At 41.9% G+C, this 23,135-nt stretch overlaps 1 protein-coding gene across 2 annotated transcripts in view; it reads right to left on the minus strand.

Moving 5' to 3' along the window:
* Window positions 1-42: 42 nt before the first annotated feature.
* tmem131 (transmembrane protein 131) overlaps window positions 43-23,135 on the minus strand; it is a 42,608-nt gene continuing 19,515 nt past the window's right edge. The window contains exons 8-41 of one of the 2 annotated variants that reach the window (XM_049587741.1): window positions 20,995-21,075; window positions 20,737-20,887; window positions 20,596-20,652; window positions 20,451-20,512; window positions 20,258-20,366; window positions 17,694-17,802; window positions 17,443-17,596; window positions 17,171-17,341; window positions 15,321-15,431; window positions 14,790-14,924; window positions 14,154-14,258; window positions 13,977-14,063; window positions 13,668-13,820; window positions 13,503-13,578; window positions 13,306-13,420; window positions 12,918-13,056; window positions 12,678-12,787; window positions 12,517-12,589; window positions 12,229-12,380; window positions 12,008-12,150; window positions 10,659-10,845; window positions 7,900-8,085; window positions 7,354-7,509; window positions 6,341-6,735; window positions 6,017-6,201; window positions 4,673-4,803; window positions 4,466-4,584; window positions 4,234-4,386; window positions 3,304-3,454; window positions 1,781-1,896; window positions 1,599-1,680; window positions 1,409-1,512; window positions 1,117-1,265; window positions 43-1,038 (exon numbers count right to left, since the gene is read on the minus strand). In XM_049587741.1, the coding sequence (XP_049443698.1) occupies window positions 772-1,038; window positions 1,117-1,265; window positions 1,409-1,512; window positions 1,599-1,680; window positions 1,781-1,896; window positions 3,304-3,454; window positions 4,234-4,386; window positions 4,466-4,584; window positions 4,673-4,803; window positions 6,017-6,201; window positions 6,341-6,735; window positions 7,354-7,509; window positions 7,900-8,085; window positions 10,659-10,845; window positions 12,008-12,150; window positions 12,229-12,380; window positions 12,517-12,589; window positions 12,678-12,787; window positions 12,918-13,056; window positions 13,306-13,420; window positions 13,503-13,578; window positions 13,668-13,820; window positions 13,977-14,063; window positions 14,154-14,258; window positions 14,790-14,924; window positions 15,321-15,431; window positions 17,171-17,341; window positions 17,443-17,596; window positions 17,694-17,802; window positions 20,258-20,366; window positions 20,451-20,512; window positions 20,596-20,652; window positions 20,737-20,887; window positions 20,995-21,075 (4,674 nt within the window). In that variant the 3' untranslated portion in view covers window positions 43-771. Of the gene's footprint in view, window positions 1,039-1,116; window positions 1,266-1,408; window positions 1,513-1,598; window positions 1,681-1,780; window positions 1,897-3,303; window positions 3,455-4,233; window positions 4,387-4,465; window positions 4,585-4,672; window positions 4,804-6,016; window positions 6,202-6,295; window positions 6,736-7,353; window positions 7,510-7,899; window positions 8,086-10,658; window positions 10,846-12,007; window positions 12,151-12,228; window positions 12,381-12,516; window positions 12,590-12,677; window positions 12,788-12,917; window positions 13,057-13,305; window positions 13,421-13,502; window positions 13,579-13,667; window positions 13,821-13,976; window positions 14,064-14,153; window positions 14,259-14,789; window positions 14,925-15,320; window positions 15,432-17,170; window positions 17,342-17,442; window positions 17,597-17,693; window positions 17,803-20,257; window positions 20,367-20,450; window positions 20,513-20,595; window positions 20,653-20,736; window positions 20,888-20,994; window positions 21,076-23,135 lie in introns of both variants that reach the window. The other variant, XM_049587739.1, reaches the window with a different exon arrangement.

Here is a 23,135-nt window from a genome sequence, read left to right on the forward strand (position 1 = left end):
GCAAGTTTAAATAGAAAACAAAAAGACGTGAAAAACAAGATGTTCTGCTGAAATCCTTTATTTAAATTTGCTGACAAATAGAGGTGATGTACAATACAAACCTCAAACGCAAGTGTTCTTTGATCACCAATTAATTCTCACCGAAGGCTTCTCGATATTATCAGGGCAGAGCCCGCTTTAAAATGGGAACATGAATGTCCATGAAGCTTTTGGGGCCGTTGGTGTTCTGAAGAATCACATTTCAGATTATGAAAGGTCGCTGCTGCCAAATAAAAGACTAGTTCAATGATTTAGATGCAGATGTTGGCGAATTTGACTTTTTCAAACCAATTTGTATAAGAAACCAATAAGAACCAAAATGATTGTGAAAAGAAGACCGATGGCTTAAAAGAAGATGTCTGTTCCAACATTAATACTGAACACAAGAGACTCCGCGCCGTGTACCCAACTTCGAGAAGGAATGCAGCATTACCAGCCTTTCTATAACAGCAAAAACGTCTGCACTGGCGTTAGCATACCATGCTATTACCATTTTTAATTTAGGGGCACCTGTTAAAACAAATCCAAATAAAAAGTTCTGCCCCCATGAATAAAAAGCTGCAGTGAACTAAATTGCGGGGCTGGTAACCTACAGCACTGGGCTACCCAACCCATTACACTTCAGGTAACATTGCTTTCTGTTGGGATTCTCTGATTATAAAAGAATTAGATTTAGTGTACAGAGTACATCCAATCCATGACGTGCTTCTGTTAAGTGCAGTCATGTGCAGTTTAATTGCCGTTGTCAGAGGAGCTGGGCCACGGCTCAGAGCTGCGCCTGCTCAGGGTGGGGCGCCACATGCTCCACGGGTTGTAGGTCCGACTCATCTCCGTTGAAGCTGGTGGCGACGGGGCGGGACTGCTGACCAGGTCGGTGAGCGTTGTTGAGTTGGTCGTTGGAGGGAAAGGGTGTAAGGCTGAATCTGCGCTTGTTGACCAAATGGAGCTGCCGAAGGGTGTGGCTGCAGACCAGGGGTTGCGAGTGTTTCCCAGGAGTGACTTCAAAAAGAAAAGAGAAGCTTCACAATAGTATCACGAGCAGGAGGAGCTACGTTAAACGCAAATAAGGGATCTTACTGCTGTTGGGGCAGTCGGTGAGCTGGAGCTGCTGGGCCAGGAGTGCAGAGAGTCACTGCTCGGTATGTCCCAGATGGAGGAGGCGGAGGTGAACTCAGGCCAGCTTTGCTGAGGCTCTGATGACTTTGGGAGATTCATTCCACTGAAAACTAACAACACACACACACACACACACACACACACACACACACACACACACGCTTCAGTTTGGACGCTGCCAGTCAGCTATAACCTGTAACACCAGTTATTCTACGTTCTTCTGTTTCATGGTAAATCAAACTGCGAGGGTTACCTCCTGTCAGGTTGAAGGAATTGTTGGGTCCAAAAGCAGAGAATGAGTTTGCCGAATGGAAGTTTGGACTGCTGGCTGTGTCAATGGGACTCCACAATCCAGAGCTATGGGAGAAAGAAAAGCAGAATTTTAAATGAGCTAAATCTTGATGTCACGTCTGGATGCAAATGTATTCATTTTGTCACATCACCTGTCAGAGCTGTCACTTTCCACTGATGTCATGTGTGCCAGACTCTTCCCCTGGCTGTCAGTTTTACCTGGGCCAGAGCCACCTGTCAGCGACATCAAACATCAGTGTTGTCCCATAAACTAACCCCCATAGCAACAATGAACACACTTTGATGGAGAGTTAGTTCATGGTTTCATACTTACCAGGGCTTTTATCATAACCAGCAGCTACAGCAGCAAAGGTGGGGTTCCCATTTTTGCCTGGGAGTGGAGTGGCTGCTGACAATTTATTTCCTGGGGCCTTCTTTTGGTTTCCCTCACTGCAACAGAAATTCACCAAAAATCTGGATTAGATTTTAGATACACATTTAAAATACCAAACCAAAATAACATGCTTTATTATAATAATAGCTAAAATTCTTATCTCAGTATTTACAGGCTGACTAGCACACACAATACATATCTGGGGGGTTTTTTCTACAAAATGGGCGACATGTTTTCAGCTGCAAGTCAAAGCCACGTTTCAAATATCACAAACACTTTTATAAAAACAGACTGTGATCAAAATAAAATGCAAAAACAGGAATTTTATACCCAGTTTGAAAATACACAGCTGAACAACATGTGAATGAAAAATTATGTAACATAAATAGCAGGGCTGTACGGTTAACTTTTTGCACACAGCACTGGAGCTACAGAGGTTTAAAGGTTTGCAGCACAGGACACAAAACTATAACATGAGTATTTCAAATGAATCTAGTGCTGGAAAATGATTTAAATATTTTTATTTATTAAAGCTAATAATCTTTTTTATGCACAGAGCATTAACAGAGAGGCCGATGGAGGGAAGGAGCGAGAGTCATAAACTAGGAGTACAGCGCTGGATTGCACATGTGCTGCTGTAATTTCATCTCAGACTGATTTAGCGCAGCACGTGCAACATATAGACCAACGTAGACTAACTAACAGACAGATTAAACAGAGGCGCAGCTCTGTGAGTGTTGCTGGAGAACTTGTGAGTGAGTGAGTGAGTGGGACGGAGAGTGTGAGAGAGGAGCGATGATCAGTGATTTGCTTTATGTAACACAACTTGACCCTATATTGATATAAACGCTGTTGTCTAAATCTATATCTTGCTGGAAACATATTGATATATCGTACATAGTCGTTACATGGCCCAGCCCTAACCGTTTCTAAAATGTTTGATAAAATGGTAATTTAAAGATGGGTTGAAGGGTCAAGGCTGGCTTTCTTGAGAAACTCTGCTGCACTGCTGTGATTATAAAGGTTAAAAATGCAAGAGCAAAAACCTCCTGAGGAAATCTCAGTTCGATATAGCAAACATAGTACATAGTTCAATACAGCTGATTTTAATCAGTTAAAAAATGCCTTGATTGGCCCTGATACCATCATAAAGATCAGACCATGACATCCCTAGTTATATGCTTTATATCCAGAAAAAAACGCCTCTCCCCTGACTAATTTCTTTACAGGCAAGTCTCGCCTTCTTTAATATGATGTTGACATATCACTGCAATGGTCTGACACAGTCAATGTGGCGTTAACGTATATGTGTCTGGTTCTGACAGTCGCTGGCAGTGATGGTGGGGAAACAAGAGGTCCTGGCGCCTGTGAGAGCTTTTTTACAGAGACCTTGGTTCTTTCAGAATTTCAAACATGAACAAAACAAGGTGTTGTTTTAGCTACACATTTGACCGAGTGGATACCTGCTACTGTTGAGCACGCTGCTGTAGGTGCCTCTGGACAGTAAGCTGGGGGAGGTGGGTGGAGGGGAGCAGGTCCCTGCTGTGACAGATCTCTTCAGGAAAGGGTCTGCGTTTATCGTCTGGAGGGAGATCTGCTGAAGACTATCTGCTTCTGCGCATGGAGAACAGGAGAAAATCAAACCAGTTAGCGTCTGAATAAGGACACAGAACACGACAGGACAGTTTCAGGTCTGAATTTAAATGTTAAATTACCCAGACTGTGAAACAACATCTGTGACGGTATACAAATGTTCAAATCATCACCAAGATATGAGGAGGGGAAATTTTAAAGACTGGAGGGACAAATAAAGCTCATTTCCCACCAGACCAAAACCCACTAACGCCTACTAACACCTGGCTTCTGTCTTGAGTGGGGAAGGTTACAATCAGCATTCATTTCTTTGCCCTGTGAGGCAAATTGTGATTTGTGATATTGGGCTTTATAAATAAAATTGATTGAATTGATTGATTGATTGATTGATTGATTGATTGATTGATTTCCAGGACAAATGACTGCAGTGGTCACAGCTCTGGCTTTGACCAGCAGTGATGGAAACATGACATCTGGGTGGACGTGCTAACTTTTAAACATGCATAGCTGCAGTTACATTTCGTTTAGAGTCTACGTGGCACGACCCTTTAAACCGCACCCACCACCAGTACAGTAGACAGTGGAAGTGTGCCCTCTAGTGGAATTCTCCAGTAACATTCACAGCACATGGGCAGGTATGTGAATGATTTTGTTCACGACGCAGCCAGTCGTCTCCGCAAACCCATGGTTTAAAAGTATATCTCTGGCCTCACATTCAATCAAACCTCCAGCATTGAAAAATAAAAATCTGATCACCAAAAAAAAAAAAAAAAAAAAAAAAAAAAAAGATCTTGACTTACGGACGCTGTTTTTGGAAAGTGGTACATCCCACTCTGGAGAAGCAAACTCCTTCTCCCCCTCAGAGCTGCTGCTGTGGCCCAACTCTGGCACTGGACCGCTGGACAACAGTTTGGCCAACAGAGAGGGGCGCCCTTCTTCCAGCTTCCCATCAACTGTCAAAACAAATGTGTCACTAACACATCTGTACTGAAGCAGACAGCAACGTGACAACATGTAGGTGAAGACACTCACATCTCTGTTTCTGCAGCGGTCTTGTCTTTGGGATGTTGGTGAGAGGGTGCAGAGCTTTGGATGTGAAGCTCTTGCGCTGTTTGTTCTCCAGTGGTGTGACATATGGCAGCTCCAGAGAACTGAGGACAATAAAGATTCGTCATAAAAAGGTTTGAAAAATGCAGTGAATAAAAGATGATGGTATTATTTGAGATTAAATAAACTGACCTGGATTTTTCTACGGGGCTCTCTTTCTTTATGGTTCCTTGTTTCTTGGTTTTGGGTTTGATTAGGAAATTTGAAGTCTCTTCTTTCACTTTTCCTGTTGTTACTGTTCTTCCTTTCTTTTTCACTGGTTCCTGGAAAAAATGTTCAGAAAAGCAGAATAACAGCATGTTTATTATGATTTCATCTCCATAGCAGTAGATGCTAGAGCTGTTTCTGTAGTCTTCTTACATTTCTTTAGTCTGTCAGTGCTAGTATGAAAATTATAATAACAGCATGGCCACAATCACTCCAAATACTTAATTTCACAGGAAAACGGGGCTAAACACAAGCAATGAATCAAAGCATCTAAATGTGTTAAATAGTCCGATGAGAACACTCGAAACGAAGGTGCAACTGAGAAAAGGTGTCTACAGGTATCAGACAGTTACATCTAATGCCTTTTACGACCCTTCCAGATAATATGGTTATTAGAGTGAGTTAGGTCAATCTACATTTTGCCGATAGATAAGTGCAGGTATAAGTAAAAAACAACATCTGTGTAAGTGGTAGGTTTCAAAGCCCAGGTCAGACCAAAGATTCGCAACGAGACGAGATGAAACATGCAGCTGTTTCCAATGTGCCATTCTGAGATGTTCTGAAAACCTGCCAGTTCACACCAATTCAACTAGATGACACAGTGTATCGTCTCTATGCAACAACTCTCTGTACTTTAGTTATGATTTGCAGTTTTTCAGGTTTATTTTGTGGCTGAATATAATTTGTAGCTTTTTAAAATATGACTGAGGATAGTGATAGTGAGATACTGGCTACAGCTGCATTTGTAGTAGTGACGAAACATCTAATAACTGAAACAAAACGAGCATCAGATGGACTGTATTCATAATAAATACAGCACAATAATATAAGTAAGCAGCGCCAATTAATCAGTCAATGAGATGTGTGAGTGTGAGGTGGGTGGAAACAGGTAATGTGCTTTAAGTTCTAAAACCAGCCGCCGGCCATTTGCCCAGCTGAGTTGCAGGCGGCACCATCAGCTGGCTTGAGTCGAGCTCAGACTGACCAGTTCACACCGCTGCAACTTTCCTCTGCAATGATCTACAAAGGTTTCATCTCGTCTCATTGTGAATCTTTGGTCAGAACTGGGCTTTAAGAATGGGCGGCCGTGGCTAAGAGGCAGAGCGGGTCGTCCTCCAATCGGAAGCTCGGCGGAGCATCAGGACATCTCTAGTAAACAAGTTAAGTCTCCTCAGAGTTTTGTGTTCAAGTCTCCGGCTCTGGTAGATGCAATGCATGAAAAGAGACAGCTTTGACAGAAAACATGTCCAACACAGGAAGTGAGCGTACCTCTTTGATGTTTGTCTCCACATCTGGATTGGAGGTCTCTGTGGTGGTGGAGGAGCTGTCGTCGTTATCGGCCAGATTATCTTTGAGCTCGTCTCCCTGAGTCTTTACTGTGGATTTCTTCTCTTTCTCTTCCTTCTTCCTCTGGGCTTTTGTTTTGCCTCGCAGCTTCCCTTTGGATTCCAACACTGCACATGATATTAACACACATGTTAAAAGACCTGTAGATGATCACAGAGGCGTTCTGTCCTACTCTCCTGTGACAAACACAAATGTGGGTACCTTTGTTTTGTATTGACTGAGTGCTCTGTTCCTGTAGAGTCTCACCACTGAGTGAATCTGGACGGTCGAGGTCGTTGTCCATGGCTCCTATCAGGTTGGCGTATTCTGCATCCTCAGGACAGAGGCCTCTGTGAGGCAGCGATGACCCGGCTAAACTTTGACCCTGGAGGTCCAGTTGTTTGGTGCTCCGAGTCTTTCGGTTGGTGAGCTGGCAGCCAGCTGGAGGGCCTTCTTGGCCTGAGGTTGCACTTCCTTTGGTCAGCTGCGAGGAAGTTGCTTGCATAGTTGGGCGGCTGAAGCCGATCCTGGACCTCTTATCTTGGCTGTCTGAGTCAGATAAGGTGCGGCTGTTGCCCTGTCGGCCTCCGACCCGAGCTGCTCCGTTGCTGGACGCATATACTCCTCTGGAGTTCTGGGGAGGGTCGCCGTAATCGTTCAACCTGAAAGGTCAAATAAAATTCCTGTTCAAACACACTGTACATGCTGCACCTCCCCTCTGTAGTTATATCTTCTGCCACGTAAACCAACTTCCTTTGGATCTCTTCAGTGCTGCATTGTGTGGTATTGCTTTATGGATTATACTGTGGCAGAAAAAAAGAATACTTCATACTTTTCTCTTGTGTTTCTAGAGTTAGGTGTTTCTGTGGACTTGTAAGGAATTGTTGAGGAAGTTTGATGTAATATTTTCCACCAGACGGAGGATGGGAAATAATCTCAGAAGGAATCAGACACTGTCAGAACTGTGGACAATGGTTCGCCACAGATACTTGACTACAGCCCAACAGACATTCACTGTCGTCTGTGTGTCACAGTCCCTTTAACGCCTCATCGATCAGAATGATACAATATCCGTAAAAGAATTTAAGAGCAATTTCAACAACAGTTGACAAAATCTTGGCCTGTTTTCTTTTGAGTCTTTAATACTTTGTTTTTAACATTAGATCTCTCTTCCTCTCCATTAGATGAACATTATCTCTCTCTCTGTACACTGACGACATCATGTGATTTGATCAGCCTTTGCCTAAGATGTTACTCAGCTTCTTCTACGTTACACTTACTTTGAATCACTGTCCATTTGCACAATGTCCCTGAGATTAAATGGTCTCCCAGTCTCCAAGGTGGAGTTGGACTCCACAGAGACACGTCTCTTGAAAGGCTCCCATATGCTCTGGGCCTCCAGGTAGGCTGTGGCGATCACCAACAGAAACATGGAACTGAGGACACGTAAACATACAAATACGAACGGTTAGTCAGGCTGAAATACAAAACAAAATGTAACACAAAAATCAACACTGGCACCCGAGTTTACATGTCTCCTGGCGCTAGCATGTAGCTACATGTAGCAGTGTATGTAATGTAAAAATTTGACCACAGAGAAATTAACGAGCTGACGTCAGCTTGCCTCAGAAGAAGAAAAAAATCTTCGGAAACTGAGGCTGGTGCTCGCAGGGATAACTTTTACATACATTTGCCTCATTATTTGAAACTCTGGCCATGTTTCACCTCAACATCTGGCACTGTAACATTATATATATGACAGACAATGAGGTAAAGCACAATAGGTCCCTTTTAATGCTATACTGTGAGTACAGAGTGGTTCCCACCTCATAATGAGAGACACTATGATGTAGAGCTCCAGCTCCCAGCTCGGTCTGGGCAGGGTCTCTGCACATGCAGCTAACATGTGGTAGGGCAAGGAGGCGTTCAGGACAAACACAAACTCAGAGCCTCCACATGTCACCAATTTCAGCTCCCGGATCACTCGAGATGAGGTGAAGTCGGGTGTAAACCTGTGAGGAAAGGAAGGACATGTTAAAAGGCTGCTCACTCAACGATACAAAAACCTGTGTCCTTGTGTGGCCTTTACTGACTTTCTGACAAACCACTGTTATATTGAACATTCCTGAGGTGAGGCATGCAGCAAACCAGTTTGAGAAAGGCTGCTGCATTTTCCACTGATGCTCTAATTTTCAAAGCATGTGTTAGTCACAAACTGGAGGAAGTGAAGGTCTTCCAGAGAGGATGTTTGTTGAGTCTGCCTCTGCACTGATGTGGGCAAATTTACAGCATGTACACATGTGCAGTTTGGTAAAAAGTTTTTACTCTTAAAAGCTGTAAGTTGGAAAAGACTAATATATTTGCCAATATGACTTTTCAGGCTTTTTTTGTTGATAGCAGTGAGGAAGAAAGGAGCAACTAATGACTTTAACAATGGCTACATTCCATTCAGGTGCCAGTTCCAAGTGCTTTGGCAGCAACTGTCAGTGACGCTATAAATAGAATAAAACAGTCAAAGGCCTTCAGTGTTTTCAGCTCCACCTGTGCTTTTCCTGCAATGACAAGGCAAAATATCTGCCATGAGAAAAGTCTACACCACAGTGAGACAAAAAGGATTTTGCTCTTAAATTTCATTGAGCTTTGTTCCATACATGTTTAATAAAAACATGATTTAGCTATCAGTCAGCATTTGCACTAGTATGAGCATTTATCATCAAATGTGCAATGTTAAAGGCCGACTCAGTCACTGTTCTTTTTCAAATGGAAACACTGCTGCAAACTCAGGCGTTTGCTTAAAGCAGTGACGGAGGTCCGAGTCCTCCAAATCTCACCGAACCACTCTTCTCCAAATGCTGCTCATTTCCAATATGAATACTATTGTAAAGATCATAAATGATTAAAACCTGTGTGTTTGCATGTCAAAATATTCACACCTACTGTGACGTGTCAAAAGGCTGATCATAAGAATGTGGTGTAAACTGCCCCACCCCAACAAGTGTGACTGAACAGTCAGTTCGCACCCACATAGTTACAAGAACGAGGTTGTTATGGGAAGTGTTGTGTTAAGCCTCTCTCTGTGTGTCAGTAAGAATTAAAGACACCGTTGTGGAAATATCCAATTTGCATATCAACTGCATGACAACTGTTGCCAGGTGAAGACAGTGAGAGCATTATGAGAGACAGTTCCCCAGAGGCAAAGGCAGAAGGTGAGAGCTGATAAGCATCTGTTTGTAACAAACAGTGATATTCAAGTATAGGTTGCAATTCTACTTCAGTCTCATGTGCGTGTGCCCCGAGGCAGCCATGGAAGCTTTTGTTTGCAAGCAATAAAGAATCTACAACAGATTATGTTTGCAATGAGGCAAACACATGGAAACACCTTTAGGGTGTGCCATGGGTGTGTAGCGTCTTTACAACATGACACTCAAGTTCAAATTTTGAGAACAAATTCTGTCATTTCAATTGCAAATTACTTGTTGAGAGTTTACAGCAGTTTCATAGTTTAAAATTAGCATCACAGGAAAGAAGAGTTGATCTTCAAACTCGTGGCATTTGGTGGCTGTGCACTACCGTGACTTTTTTTTTAACACCTTTGCTGTTAGAAGGATGTTATCTCTCAAAGGAAACCAGCAGGTGACAGCCACAGAACAACGCTGATGTGTCAGAAGAGCTGGTCGGGGAATTTTTTAAAATAGAAACAGAAAATAATCTTCATTCACCTGTAACCGAGGACCAGTTAGCTCTCAACCGCATACAAGACTCTCTCACACTGAGCTAAAATTAAACAAGTAACACTACTGAGGTACATAACACAAACATAATGCAGTCTGTGGTCATTTATGGTGTGTGGCGTTTTGCTGGGGGAAGAGCTCAACCCTGCTCTTACAAACACAGAGGAGCTCAGTGAAGTTCACTCTTCATGAGTTAAAACATCTGTGTAACAGCTGACTTTAAAAAAAAGGATCCGATCAGGCTCAATATGACAATACTGATCAGTTAAAACAAGCCTTGATCTGCCTCATCTCTAGTTCCCAGGGTCCAGTGTTTCCAAGCTTTATCAGGGGAACCTGAAAAAGATGTTCCCCACCCTGTATTCATTTAATACAGCATAAGTTAACTGGATAATATTTATTAAATTTGAGCTGAACACAACACGAAGGTTAATGTGTGTTAAGAGAACACTGAATCTGGGAACACAGGACCCTGACAAACAGATTCGCTCCAACAATTTATACCCACAGGGCTGGTGTCACTCGAACTTTTGAGTAAAACTTGAAGATGACTGTCCTGACTTCAATATTTGAGATTTCCTAGCAAACATTTGAGAATTTAACAAGGCTTCAGAGAGACAGAGTGCCAATTCATCCTCTTACTGAAGGCTTACTCAGCTGGAGAGGCTGAGGACAAGTATTAATAGAGCTTCTGGGAGATGGGGAGAACACACACACACAGACACACACACACACACACACACTGAAGTTCCCATGCAGTAACCATATTCCTAAACCGCCCTCCAACTCTGGGTCTAGATCACACACAGCTAAACACTCGTGGACAAAGACAGACGACACGTTTGTTCACTCACAGTATGATGAGGTCTTTTGAAGCATTTGGCTTAAGTGCAAATTCTTGACAGTTGAGAACTTTGAATCCATATCCTTCACAAGCTTGTCCGTTGATTTCTGCTGATCTGATGGTGATGGGGAGCAGGCCCGTGTTCTCCACCCTGAAGGTTCTTTTTAGGGTGAAGTTTGGCTCCTTGACTTTTGTCTCTGAAATAAACGAAAGGATAGTAATTAATGGACACTGGATACATTTCAGAGAGAGACATTTTTAATATCATTCAGAGCAGGTCAGTTGTTTTTATGACTTATCTTTCAGACAGGTCACACAGTTTTGTAGCATCTTTTTTAATCCTAATCATAATGTTTTTGTTTTACCACTCTGTGTTTAATGTGTAAAGTGATGATGTAGCCACAGTAAAAGGCCGCTCTAAAATGTGTGGTTTTGCCTTAAAAAAGTAAATTCACTGGGCGCTCTGAACATTGGACTATGGTCAATAAGGGCTATGGTCACACACATGAGATTTATTCATGAGGAAAACACTTGTACAAAGTGCCAAACACTAGTCGCTTATGACTCTGCTGAGGATGATGAGCACGCAGATGAGCTTCCCTGACACACATTCTGACTGACTGTTGTGCAAACCAGTCGTTGCTTCAGCTGTACAGGTGGCTGGTGTCAGACCATCGTGCAGGTAAAGACGCTGGTTTTGAGCTAGTGTGGTTACACGTGGTCTGCAGTTGTGAGGCCGGTTTGATGTGCAAGGTTTGGAGACAGCATCTGAGATGTCTTATGGTAGTGACATGAACATTCAGTTCACGGGGAACAGCTCTGGTGAACGTTGCTGCAGTCAGCATGACAATCGCACGCTCCCTCAAAACCTGCAACATCCGTGACATTGTGGGAACAAAAGATGAACTTCAGGCACTCGTGCGTGGAGCAGGAACAGATGCGTCTGAATGAAGCCTTTATTTCAAAAACACAGCTGCCTACATTAAAAACACCAACCAGTTTCGACTCTCTGGTCTTCGTCAGGGTGCAAAAAAAAAACAGGGGCGTTGTGTTGTTGTGTGATTAAACTGCACGTTTTAGAGTGGCCTTTTATCATGACCAGCCCAAGGCACACCTGCATAGTATTCTCAAAGCATTTTGTGTGCACAAAAAAGTGTTTTATGTTCGACTTCAACTTGTGAAAAAGTGGGAGCAAATACAAAAGTGCGTTTACATATCTGTTCAGTGTATATGTGGCTTTGTGTAAATGAAACTGTATTAAATCACATCTGGATTTTATCTGGATACGTGACAAATGAAATGGCAAATGTAAACTGGGCCCGCAGTCACACTGATGAGACTGCAGCGACATGAACTCACTCTCTGTGCAGTCTTTCAGCAGCGCCTCGGTCATCTTGAACCTCAGCGAGCTGCCCTGTCCCGGAGGCTTCCCTGCAACTTTCAGGCTCTCCGTCGTACCTCGGCCGTGAAGTACGATTGTGTCAATCACAGTCAGGTTATTCCTAAACAGTGAAGCGCACAATGTCAGAAGGGAAATTTACTGCAGGGACTGTTTGACTTCCATTAAAGAATAAACGTACCTGACTATGAGGAGGGAGGAGACACTGTGGTTGCTGGTGGGAGTGAACCTCACGCTGAACGACTTGACTTCTCCGGGCAGCAGGAGGAGGTTGTACACAAAGGGTCTGGTTGATCCCTCTACAAACCCTGTACTGCTCTTCATTAGGGATGTCTGTCAAACAAACAGAGCGCCTGTTAGAGACAAACAGCTTCCACATGCTGCCTCCGTCACGGACAAGAGGGCTGTGATTAGCAATTATATGTCAACCAGCTGATTCTCTGAATTCCATAATTTGTGTAGCACTCACTTGATTTCTGTGAACCTGGAACTCTAAGGTGTTTGTTTCAATGTTGATGTTGGACAAATTTGCTAATGGAAGCCTGGAAGATAAAATCAGAGATGATTATCGTCAGTGTAAGATGAGGGGGAGAAGAGCAAGGACATGTTGGGCTTGTGGAGATTTCCCACCTGTCAGCCAGCTTTCCAGTAAACACAGAGGGGCTGGGTAACAGGGCCAGGGGGAGAACTTGGACATAGACGAGCACGTCAGCCGGATTTTGTAGAATCACCTCCTCCTCCTGCAGAAATACAGAAAAATGTCCCGTGTTAGTTCACAACACAGAACTTTAACAACACCTTAAGATGTTCCTGCATGTGTGTGTTTGCGCACATGTACTAACAAGAGGCAGGTGATTTGTTTGTACTCACAGAGGAGCTGTTTGTGTTCGTCAGAGGGAATGTAATTCGCTGCGAGGAGTTGACCAGTGAGGGCCAGGTCAAGTGTGCCGTTATTTTAGCCTGCACATTTTTCTGCAGGTCAGTGTTGACTTCAAAGACGGCTTCAATCCTTCAGCGAGTGAAGAAAACATCTGTAATTAGACTGCTGTTGTGGAGCAGGGGTGTTCGTTCAGTTCAGTTACTTTTTGCTTTTGATAATTACTGGTTAATGAGTGTCAGGCTAACTGGGGCACAATTGTTTGCTGTAAACGGAGGAACAGCAAAATAAGTGATAGTTTCTCCACACGTGGGATGTCAACGGCTAACCATTCATCAGTCTAATTGAACAGTATAATGTCCTAACTCTTAACGTGCTTACTTGTGGCCTGAGCGCTCTTTCAGCTCTTTCCATCGCCTGAGGAGTTTCTGGTGAAGATCGACGTCAGCATCCCAGATATCCTCCTGGAGCGCGAGCCCGTGAGGCTTTGACTCAGCTGTGAAAGTTAAAATATTTTTTAATGTAGACTCTTGTTTTACGAGATTTTAATGTTACACACACTCAAAAAAAAAACTTACATTTAAGCACAAATGGCAGCCCCACATAACAGTGATCACCACACTGCAAGCTGGCATCAAAATAAATATTAGCCACCTGAAAAAGATGGAGGAAAGAAAATAAGTTCATGTTTATAAGGACACTTGTGGCTCACTAATGTTTTGCTCGGTCAGATGAGGGTCTACCTTTGATTTACGTCTTGGCTCCAGCTCGTCTTTGTTGTTGCGGAGCCGTTTGTAATAGAAGCGTATATCTTCTGTCAGGGAGCGGATCTGCTGTAGCCTCACTTTCTGAGTAAAAGAGCTCTGTATGCTGAAGCTTTGATGAACTATTTTCCCCTAAAGACAAAAAACACAAATACAGACATGTTAAGTGTCACAACGCTGCAGGTCTTTCACAGGAACGTGGCCTCTGCAGGTGACATTTCATCTCATCCCCTCCTTGCTGCCAGCTCAGTACAGGTGCGAAATCTAACTCATGAATTTGTTACTTACTGGAAATGAAGGTGGTAAAACAATGTGCTTGGGAGAGCTGTTTAATGTACCGACAGCGATGAGAGCTTTAACTGGGATGGTTAATATCTGAGGGAAAAGGAAAGTCACCATTAGACTAACTGCTTGTGCATTTCTTTGAGGGAACAGAGTAAACAGCAGATGTGACCAGCTACCTACCTCATAGTCTGTGGTTATGTGTATGGCTCCGTCATACGTGCCCTCCAGCGCCTTGGCCACAAGTGTCACTCTGAATGCTGCATAATAGCCAGATGCTAGTATCACCTTTGTAGGGACAAAAATGTGTGTTAGTTTCATTTCTCTTTTTAATAATAATGCAAAAACCTCCAAGTGCTCAGGCTGCAGACTGTTATCATGAGGAAGCTGTTAGCTAGAAAGTACCTCTTTCTTCTTTTAACATGTCTGTCAATTTCTGCTGATGTTTTATCACCTTCTACTTTTGTTTCTCTATGATACTTTTCTTTTTTTGTGCTTCATGAATCTTTTCTGATCCCAAATCAAATTCTGTATTTACTGAAAACAGTTAGGAGTGATGACTGTTGGTGTCTGAGTTGTTTTTGGTCCCCCCTCTGTTGGGGTACCTAGCACACAGATCTGGTACTGAACGGTGGAGCTGTGAACACTGCAGTCTGATTGGTCAATAGAGGACGCTCACTCTGCTCAGGGCTGAACTGTGGCTGGTTTTGAAGCTCATGTAACCACTGTTCATACCGTGGAGAGTTTTATTACTGTGACTATAAAAATAAAGGATGTTTTGCTGCCTCTCACAGCAGCTGGAGTCTGAGAAAAACGTACTGTTTTGTGATTGGAGGCCGAGGTGTTCTGCAGCTCTCTCAGGTGACTCAGGGCCACTGTTGTGTTTCCTTTCTCTGTCTTTAGCAGCTCCATGGACAGGCTGTCTCCTGTCACCAGCCAGGACTTGATCTCCAGCTGGAGGACAAACAGCGGTTTGTAAAGGACAGAAAGGAAAAGTGCAGAATTTCTTTGCACTACAACTGGAGTCACAAGCTGTGACAGTACTTAAAATTGCTCACCCATCACCTACTACTGGGGAATCGAGTGTTATTATAAGGGCTGATGTTGCAACAGGTTTAACTGTTCAAAATATTTGAAGGCACAAGTCAGCATATTTCAAATACCATGTAAAACCACTTCACACAATGGACCTAACTGTGTGAGGCTACAGCGAGTAACTTCCCTCTTTCATTTTTTAAATTTCCTTCCAAGAATCACTGTCTAGAAAACCTGATCGCTGTTACATAATCAGCTATTGTTTCTTGTATTGTGTGCTGTAGCAATGACTGTGGTAATGCTGCGTGAACTCACCTCTATGGGATTACTGTTCACCACCACAAATGTGATGCTGCTGGTGTCTGTTGCACTGCGAACGCCAAAGTCCAGGATGTTCTCCTTCAGACTGGGAGGCAGGACCAGAGGCTGTTCACAGCAGGCGACAAAAACAAACACCACGTTATACAGACACACTCACTAACAGTCATGACATCAACTCCATCCTACAACAGGCAAAAGAGGTCAAAATTTAGCTAAGACCTGAATCTGACTTCTTGACTTCTGTTTTACTGTAAATCAAATCATTTTGCCATAAAAAGACAGAGCTAACAGCCACAGTTGATACACTCTGGTTGTGATGTCACTGCATTCTCAGCTTAGCAGATCTCAGTCTGCCGTCTGAGCTTTTGACTCCAGTGGAATTCATGCAATTCTGTGGTGTGGTTGTTTGTTTTAAATGTATTAAATTGTAAACTAATTCCTCATTCTGATTTAGGTATAAAAAATTATAGTAAAAGGACAGACACCTAGCAAAACAGAAATACATTTAGTTCCCAGAAGCTACGGGCTGTTAAAAAAATACAGAATAAAGTTTATTCTCTCAAAGAACGAGTTAAAACGAGCAAGAAACCTGAGGGAACGTGTGTTATTAGGAGATAGAGTGGCTTATGGAGGAGAAAAAAAATGACTCATGTATCAATAAATAATTAAATAAACAAATAAATAAATGTCTTAATAAATAAAGGAATATATACGTGCTGAAATACATATTAGCAGAGACTGGGACCTCATTAACATGCAGACACAGAAATGCAGAAATAACTAAATGTAGTTGTACAAAAATGTAGAAATAAATTTATGATATTTATTTATTTATGTCCCATGAAAATAAATGTAAAAAATAAATAAATAAATGTATAAATAAATGCGGGAATATAATTAATTCTTTAAAAAAATGAATAAATACTGAAATAAATACTGAAATAAATAAATGCATAAATAAATGCGGGAATATTATTAATTCTGTAAAAAAAAAAAATGAACAAATACTGAAATACATACTGAAATAAATAAATGTGGGAATATTATTAATTCTGTAAAAAAAAAAAGAATAAATACTGAAATAAATAAATGTATAAATAAATGCAGGAATATAATTAATCCTGTAAAAACAAAAAAAGAATAAATACTGAAATAAATAAATGCAAAAACAAATAATTAAAAATAAATAAATTCATAAAACAATAAATAAATAAATAAAAAGTTTAAATCAATATGTAAATGGTTAAATACACACATAAATAAATACTGATAATTCAAACAGGACATAAATAAATAAATATCTTAAATTATTTCTACATTTTTGTACTACATTTATTTATTTCTGTATTTCTGTGACTATACTATAAATACGGTCCAATCTCTGCAAATATTTATTTTAGCATTTATTTGCTCTTTTATTTATTAATGTCTTTATTTATCTATTTATTAATACTTATGGCATTTTTCATCCTCCATAGAGGTTTCCCTATCCAAAGGCAGAGTGCCATGTCAGCATGTTTGGGTATAATGTAGGCCATATTGCAATCATTTTTGATTAAAATACCGTCACCATAAAATACTAAAAATGAAGTTATCACAACTGTTCCATCTGTGATGCAGTTTGCCAGCTATCCTAAAAAAATTAAACCCTTTTTTCTCCACTTCACAGCTTCAGCAGTTGATGCTGTAAACCTCTGTAGGGCAGTGTTGTATGAAGGATAAAGACTGTCGGTGTCTCTGATAAGACTAATTTGCTCTTTGTTCAGTGCCACTTTGATGTAAGTCAATTAGCTCCACATAAAGAGGATGCTCTCTTCCAGATAAACTGTGTGTCCTTTGTGTACCTCCAGGAAGCCCGTGTAAGCTCGGACAGGCAGGTGAAACTTGGACGCATTTGTGATGAGCAGGATGTTGCTGTCTATGTGAATGGAGGGTCGCACTGGCCGGAAGAGGAGGGAGAAGATGTAACGTGACTCGTGTGGGGGAATAAGGATGGGCGCGCTGAAGTTCTGCACCTAAAACAGAGAAGAGGAAAAGTGATGTCATAATGACCTCTGTACATACACACACATCACAATCTGAGCGACCTCTGTGAACTCATCCTGCTGACTCTCACATTAAACATGGTTTTAGCCTCTTCGGGCAGGGACACGTTGTGTATCCGGATTGCAAAGCTGAAGGCATTTGTGAGGAAGATGGGTCTGTCCACTGGGTCGACGGGGCTGTCCCTGATGTGGAACAATGTTGCTGTGTGGTCAAAGCCCAGGTAGCTGCCAGAAGACAGAAACAGACCATTTATTAGGAACATTTATCACATACATAATATATGACGCCACTCTTTCAATGTATATCCACAGAGCAACTCACCCATCTAAAACTTCTGCCTGGTAAGGGATTTCAAGCTTGGAGTAACTCTTTTCTTTCGCTTTGACAGTTATCTTACCAGAGAACTGATATGGTCTTCTTGCTTTTGAAGCTGCAAGGAAAAAAAAAAAAAAGATCGAAACAGCGGATAAGTTCACTGAAAGGATATACACGGCCCCACAAGAGGAAGTTGTTCAAACTAAAAAGTGCTCAAGTAAGTACATGATGTAGAACTGTCACGGCTGAAGAATAGCATGACCAGTTCATTTCTGTGACACACACAAGGGGGACTGACCTCTGATTCCTTTTTTAAATTTTCACCCAAGTATATGAATAAACCTAAAATTCAGTTAAAATAGGAGAGTCTAAGACAGAAGTTTAACGCACTTGTTCAGATTACTTTTTGTGCCACTGTCTGGAGTTTCAGTGGAAATGGTTCATCTAGCTGCACTATTTTAAAGTGACTCTGAACAACTGCACTTTCATCAGTTAAGATCTTTTGGTTAACTGTCTGAATCCCACAGCTGGAGGCAGCGGTGAAGGCGTATGGCAGCTCATGTTTTTAATTCTGACAATATTTAACTTTTACGGCTTAGTTTGCAATTAAATTTCCCTAAAAACATCTAATATGAATTAATATGTTAGAGCAGAAAAGATAAGAGTTGAACTAAGGAATAAAATGAAAAAGAACTGGCTGCGGCTGCTGATAACACTATCAGCTGCCCCGTCTCAAGGTCCGATTGACCGACAATATACCAGCACAAATACGCCAATAAAGTTTTGCAACTGATTAAAATTTGCCCTTGTTTTTTTTTTTTTGCATCTGATTGCAATTATCCATGTGGCAGAGTATAAATGGTGCCTTTGTGCCAAGTACACAGCAGGCAGAACAACTGCAGAGAGAAAAAGAAAAAACTAGGTGTGAAGGCATTCCTCAAAACTTCAGGCAAGAAATTTAAAGACCGAGTGAAATGAAAAATAGACTTTCCCAGTTTTAATCCCGTTTTAAGTGATCATTAATCTCTTGTTTTATGCCAAATGTAAGTCAAAAAAATCAGTACTGAGGTATTCTCCTTCTGCAAAACCAGGTAAATCTGTTTTACAAGTCTGATGACTCATCCTGCACTCCTGGGCGTTTACAGTCCAATCAGATGAGACATTGGGTGACTCGCTCGTCACACCAGTCAAATAAAACCACACTTCACTGTTCATGGGTTGTAGCAGCTAACAGAAAAATATGGAGAGAGACAGGAAGAGATGTGTGTTCAGATATCAGCGGGCAAAACCTTTGTCCTTTTTCCAAAACAACGTGGCAGAGGTCTAATTCATTCATCCCTCTCTCTCATCTTCTTCCTGATCTAACGGCAAGGGAGGTGTGTGTGGAGCCGGGAGTCTGCTGGGCTGAATCCAAATGTCCGGACTTCAACGCACTTGCGGACTTTATTGGCACGTTCCTGGGAAGTCCGGGAGTGCAGACTTTCTGTAGACTTCCAGAGAGTCCGCTTGGGATGCAGACTTCAGCAGAGTTTACTGATTTAATTATCCACATTTCTGTTTTTGAAAGCATGTAGCCTGTTTTATAGAGACGCAAGAATATGTTTTTGTTCAGTAACAAAAAAGGCCATAGACGTATTTCTATCTTGTTATCTGCAGGGACAGATGAGTAGGCACTGTTCATCAACTTATACGACATATATATATGAATATGACAGCAGAGATAGTTGATCGTTTCCATGGCAACAGGTAAAAAAGTCTCAAGGGCTGTCTATCAGCCGCTTGCAGTCTCTGCCCTTACAGACTTTACGTGATGACGGTGAATACGACATGGTACGTACAACTAAGTCCGTGACGGCTCAGTCCGCAAGTCCAGAGGGACATTTGGATTCAGCCCTGTAGATCTGTATCACATTAAACCTGCCTACTTTTTAGCAGTCCAATCAAATACGAAGGATTTGATTTAAACCTCTCTTGTATCTGTACAGAATGTTCCACTTCACGGGGAAATCTGTCACAGTACAGAAGCCAAAGATGCTCTAACTTCTCTTCCTCTTTCACTGGGACTTTAAACATGTCAGAAGAAACACGCTTCAGTTGCCACCAACTATCCGGAGATGCTGATACTTTCACCGTGACTGCAATTTTGTGAACTGGACCATTTTTGCAGTTTATTTGCATAGAAAGGGGCTGATTTTGCATCAAATGTATGCATGTAGACTAAATTTATACACATGCAAATAGCACAGGAGCACCAAGACACGATGTGATTGGCAGCGCAGTAACACAGTTCCTTTTTGTCTTATTTGTGCAGGTTTAGTGGCCGCAAAAGCCGCACAATTCTTTTGTGAATTTGCCCATTAGTTGCCAGTTTATTAGGTACACCAAGCTAAATCTAATGCAGTCTAATTGAAAAGTCTGCTATTTATCCTACACTCAAATATATCAATAATATAAACACCTGTCAGTATAATGAAATACAACAGTATCACAAACTACAGACTCCAAAACAATCATATATATTTGAATCAACAACAATGTCAAATATTGCCACATTAAAGAACAATACTTACCGTCAAAACTAATACTTGCAACTTTGGTATATCGGCTCTCCCCGGCTTTCAGTGTGACTGCTTTGAAATCTACTGTGACTGCTTCATTTGATGGTGTTGTACGTACACTCTGTGAAGTGTAAATAAAGGACGGAGTTAGACGGGCGATAAGTTAACAGTTTAAGGATATAAAAAGGCGACTACAGATACTTACTGTGATTGGAACGTCTTTTGTTCCTGAATTTAAAAGGTGTAGATTCAGCAGTTTTGGACGATCTATAGATGAGAGAGAGAACGGAGGAGTGAGCGAAAAAGCACAGAGAAAGATTAAATGTTGCTTCTTTTGTAGGACTCCTCACCTTGTGATCGCAGCGTACCAAAGTCAAGCATCTCTGTGGAGGAGTATATACCAGGGGCTGCAGAACCAAAAGAACATTCAGTACCACAGTAAATGTACGATAGTGTGGGTGATACAACTTCACAAAGGTTTGAAAGTCCACCTGATGTGACCTCCACCTCTACAGGGAGGATGATGAACTGGTCCTCATTGGGGGCATTGGTTTTGATTCTGATGAAAGCTGTGTGGTTGTCGACATCTCTCGAAGAGAAGCTGGCTCTCATCACCCCCTTTGTCTCAAATGGAGGAATCTCCTGGTGACAGAAGCTCAGCGTCAGTGACGGTGACTCAACTCCGTGTGAGACTACCGTTCATCTTCAACACAAACACTGGAACAAACACACTGAGACCTGAGACTAACCCATAATTTTCCAGTGCCTCCTTGTTGACCTGTGGGAAGCTCTAGATGAAGATCCCCACCACTGGAGTACATCTCAACAACCTGGGGTAAGACAAGAAAAGAGAACACAGCCCATACCTATCAAATCAGTCCGCCAACACATAAGGCAAAGTTCACCACCTTTTATCTGGATGTCCAGTCACGGCTTTAACTTCCTCAGTGTTTGCTGTATTGACAAAGGCAGCTGCTTTCTCCTGCTTGTGGAGCTGTGCCAGCTGTGCCAACACAGGCCAATGCCTGCAGCGGTTAGCTTATAGCCTACAGCTATTACTTTGTTAGTCAAAACAGAGCCTTAGGTGACAAAAACACTCATTCATTGGTCATCTGCCCTCTCAGTCCTACTAGTGTTGGTTGGCTTTTCCAATTCATATTCTGGAACCAGGTCTCCAGTACGCCTCTGTCAAAGTGAGGAGTCAAACTTTCGTGCATAGTAACAAATAAACGGGTCTTCTCTGGTTTGGCATCAGCAACAGCATCCAGCAAAAACTGCCCATGTAAAATGTATCCCTCTGCATTCATATTTTGGGATGACATGATTTGTTGTTGGAAACCTATCTTTGAAATAAAAGTGGGGCCATATTCACAAACATTCTCAGAACAATCTCAGAGCGCTCCTAACTTAGCCTAAAAGTTTTTAGTAAGGAGTCCTAGCTTAGGGGTGATTTAGGAAAGTTTAAAAAGCAGCTCTGAGCAAGGAAGGGACAGAGACTTTTACCTTAGTGAGGAGGTGTGGTTGACTCTGTTGCTAGGTGTGGTGCATTCTTTTAACACGTGATTGGTTGACACAGACACACCCTTTTGTGAGCCTGTAAGGTGTGGACACAGTAGAAATGAAATGATCTGCTGACTGTGACAGTGTTGTCATTGCTCATGTGATCACTCTGCTGATGGAAGGTTGAGACGTCAGACGTCATCACTGCTGCACGGTTTCATTTTTCCAGTTTTCCAAATATCTTAGTGTTGTGATCATTTTATTTCTGGTGTTAGTGTTAGGTGGGAAATGTGTGTGTATTCTCCGACCTCTTTGTGTTTCCACCATTTTCTCCTCTGATTAAGAATTTCTTGAGCCTCTTAACCCTATGGGCCCGAATCGTCCAAATTCACACCTGTTCTATTGATTTTCTCCGCAACCATGTGTCATAGCAAGAAGCCACGCATATCACGTGAAACAGCTGAACCGCAGCTTTCTGACAAGACCAAGCACTTGTTGGTAGTCTAATGTTTTCACAACGAATGCAGGGTTGCACAGAAATGCTGTCATCTGTCCGCCTGGCACAAAACACATGTTTGGACAACTGTGAAGTGATACAATGTCCCACCACCACGGTTCTTATATTGCCAGATTCCAGAGAGTCTCCCCTCTTCATATATGGCAGAAGATGTCAACTTCCAACTTGCTATGGTGAGATACATGTAAAAAATGTAAGAATTTAGTAACACAGATTTGGTTTTTTCATTGATATAAAAATTAATACAAAATACAGGCACATAGAAGGACATGTAATGATGGCAAATCTGGATAGCCCACATTGTCCTGAAAAAAACAAGATATAGCATGTGTATGTAGCCTTTATAATGACTGTGATATGAGCTTAAAAGTAAAGGCAGTAAAAATACCCCAAAAACGCCTAGGGCCCATAGGGTTAAAAGTCCTCCTCGCTGCTCCTACCAGTTTTTAACCTTAGGAGCTTTTTTTAAGGTCTAAGATGCTTTGTGAATAACTTTTATTTTTAAAAGGACATAGTCTTAACTTTAAAGGGAAATTCTAAGTAAACAGCTGGCTAACACTGACACATTTATTGAAATGTTGATTAATGTGAGTTGTCCTCATAAATGAAATAAAAGCAAGCTTTGTGAATACAGCAGCTGTTTTTTAGTGCCGTCTGTCACACGGGCGAAATCCAGCCTGTAGTTCCTTGTGCATCCAGCGCCGTCATTTGACATAATAGTTAGTAGTTGGAAGCTCCAATCTAGAAAGTTCTCCTGCTCCAGAAGTCTTGCCAGCAGTGCCTTTATGTCCAAGGATGACCTCAACTCTCCTGGTCAATATAGTGTGCACTGAGGAATTTAGTGCTTCACTTGACATCAACACTAACATGAAA

The sequence above is a fragment of the Epinephelus fuscoguttatus genome, linkage group LG10 (assembly GCF_011397635.1).
Source record: "Epinephelus fuscoguttatus linkage group LG10, E.fuscoguttatus.final_Chr_v1".
Classification (NCBI taxonomy): Eukaryota; Metazoa; Chordata; class Actinopteri; order Perciformes; family Serranidae; genus Epinephelus; species Epinephelus fuscoguttatus.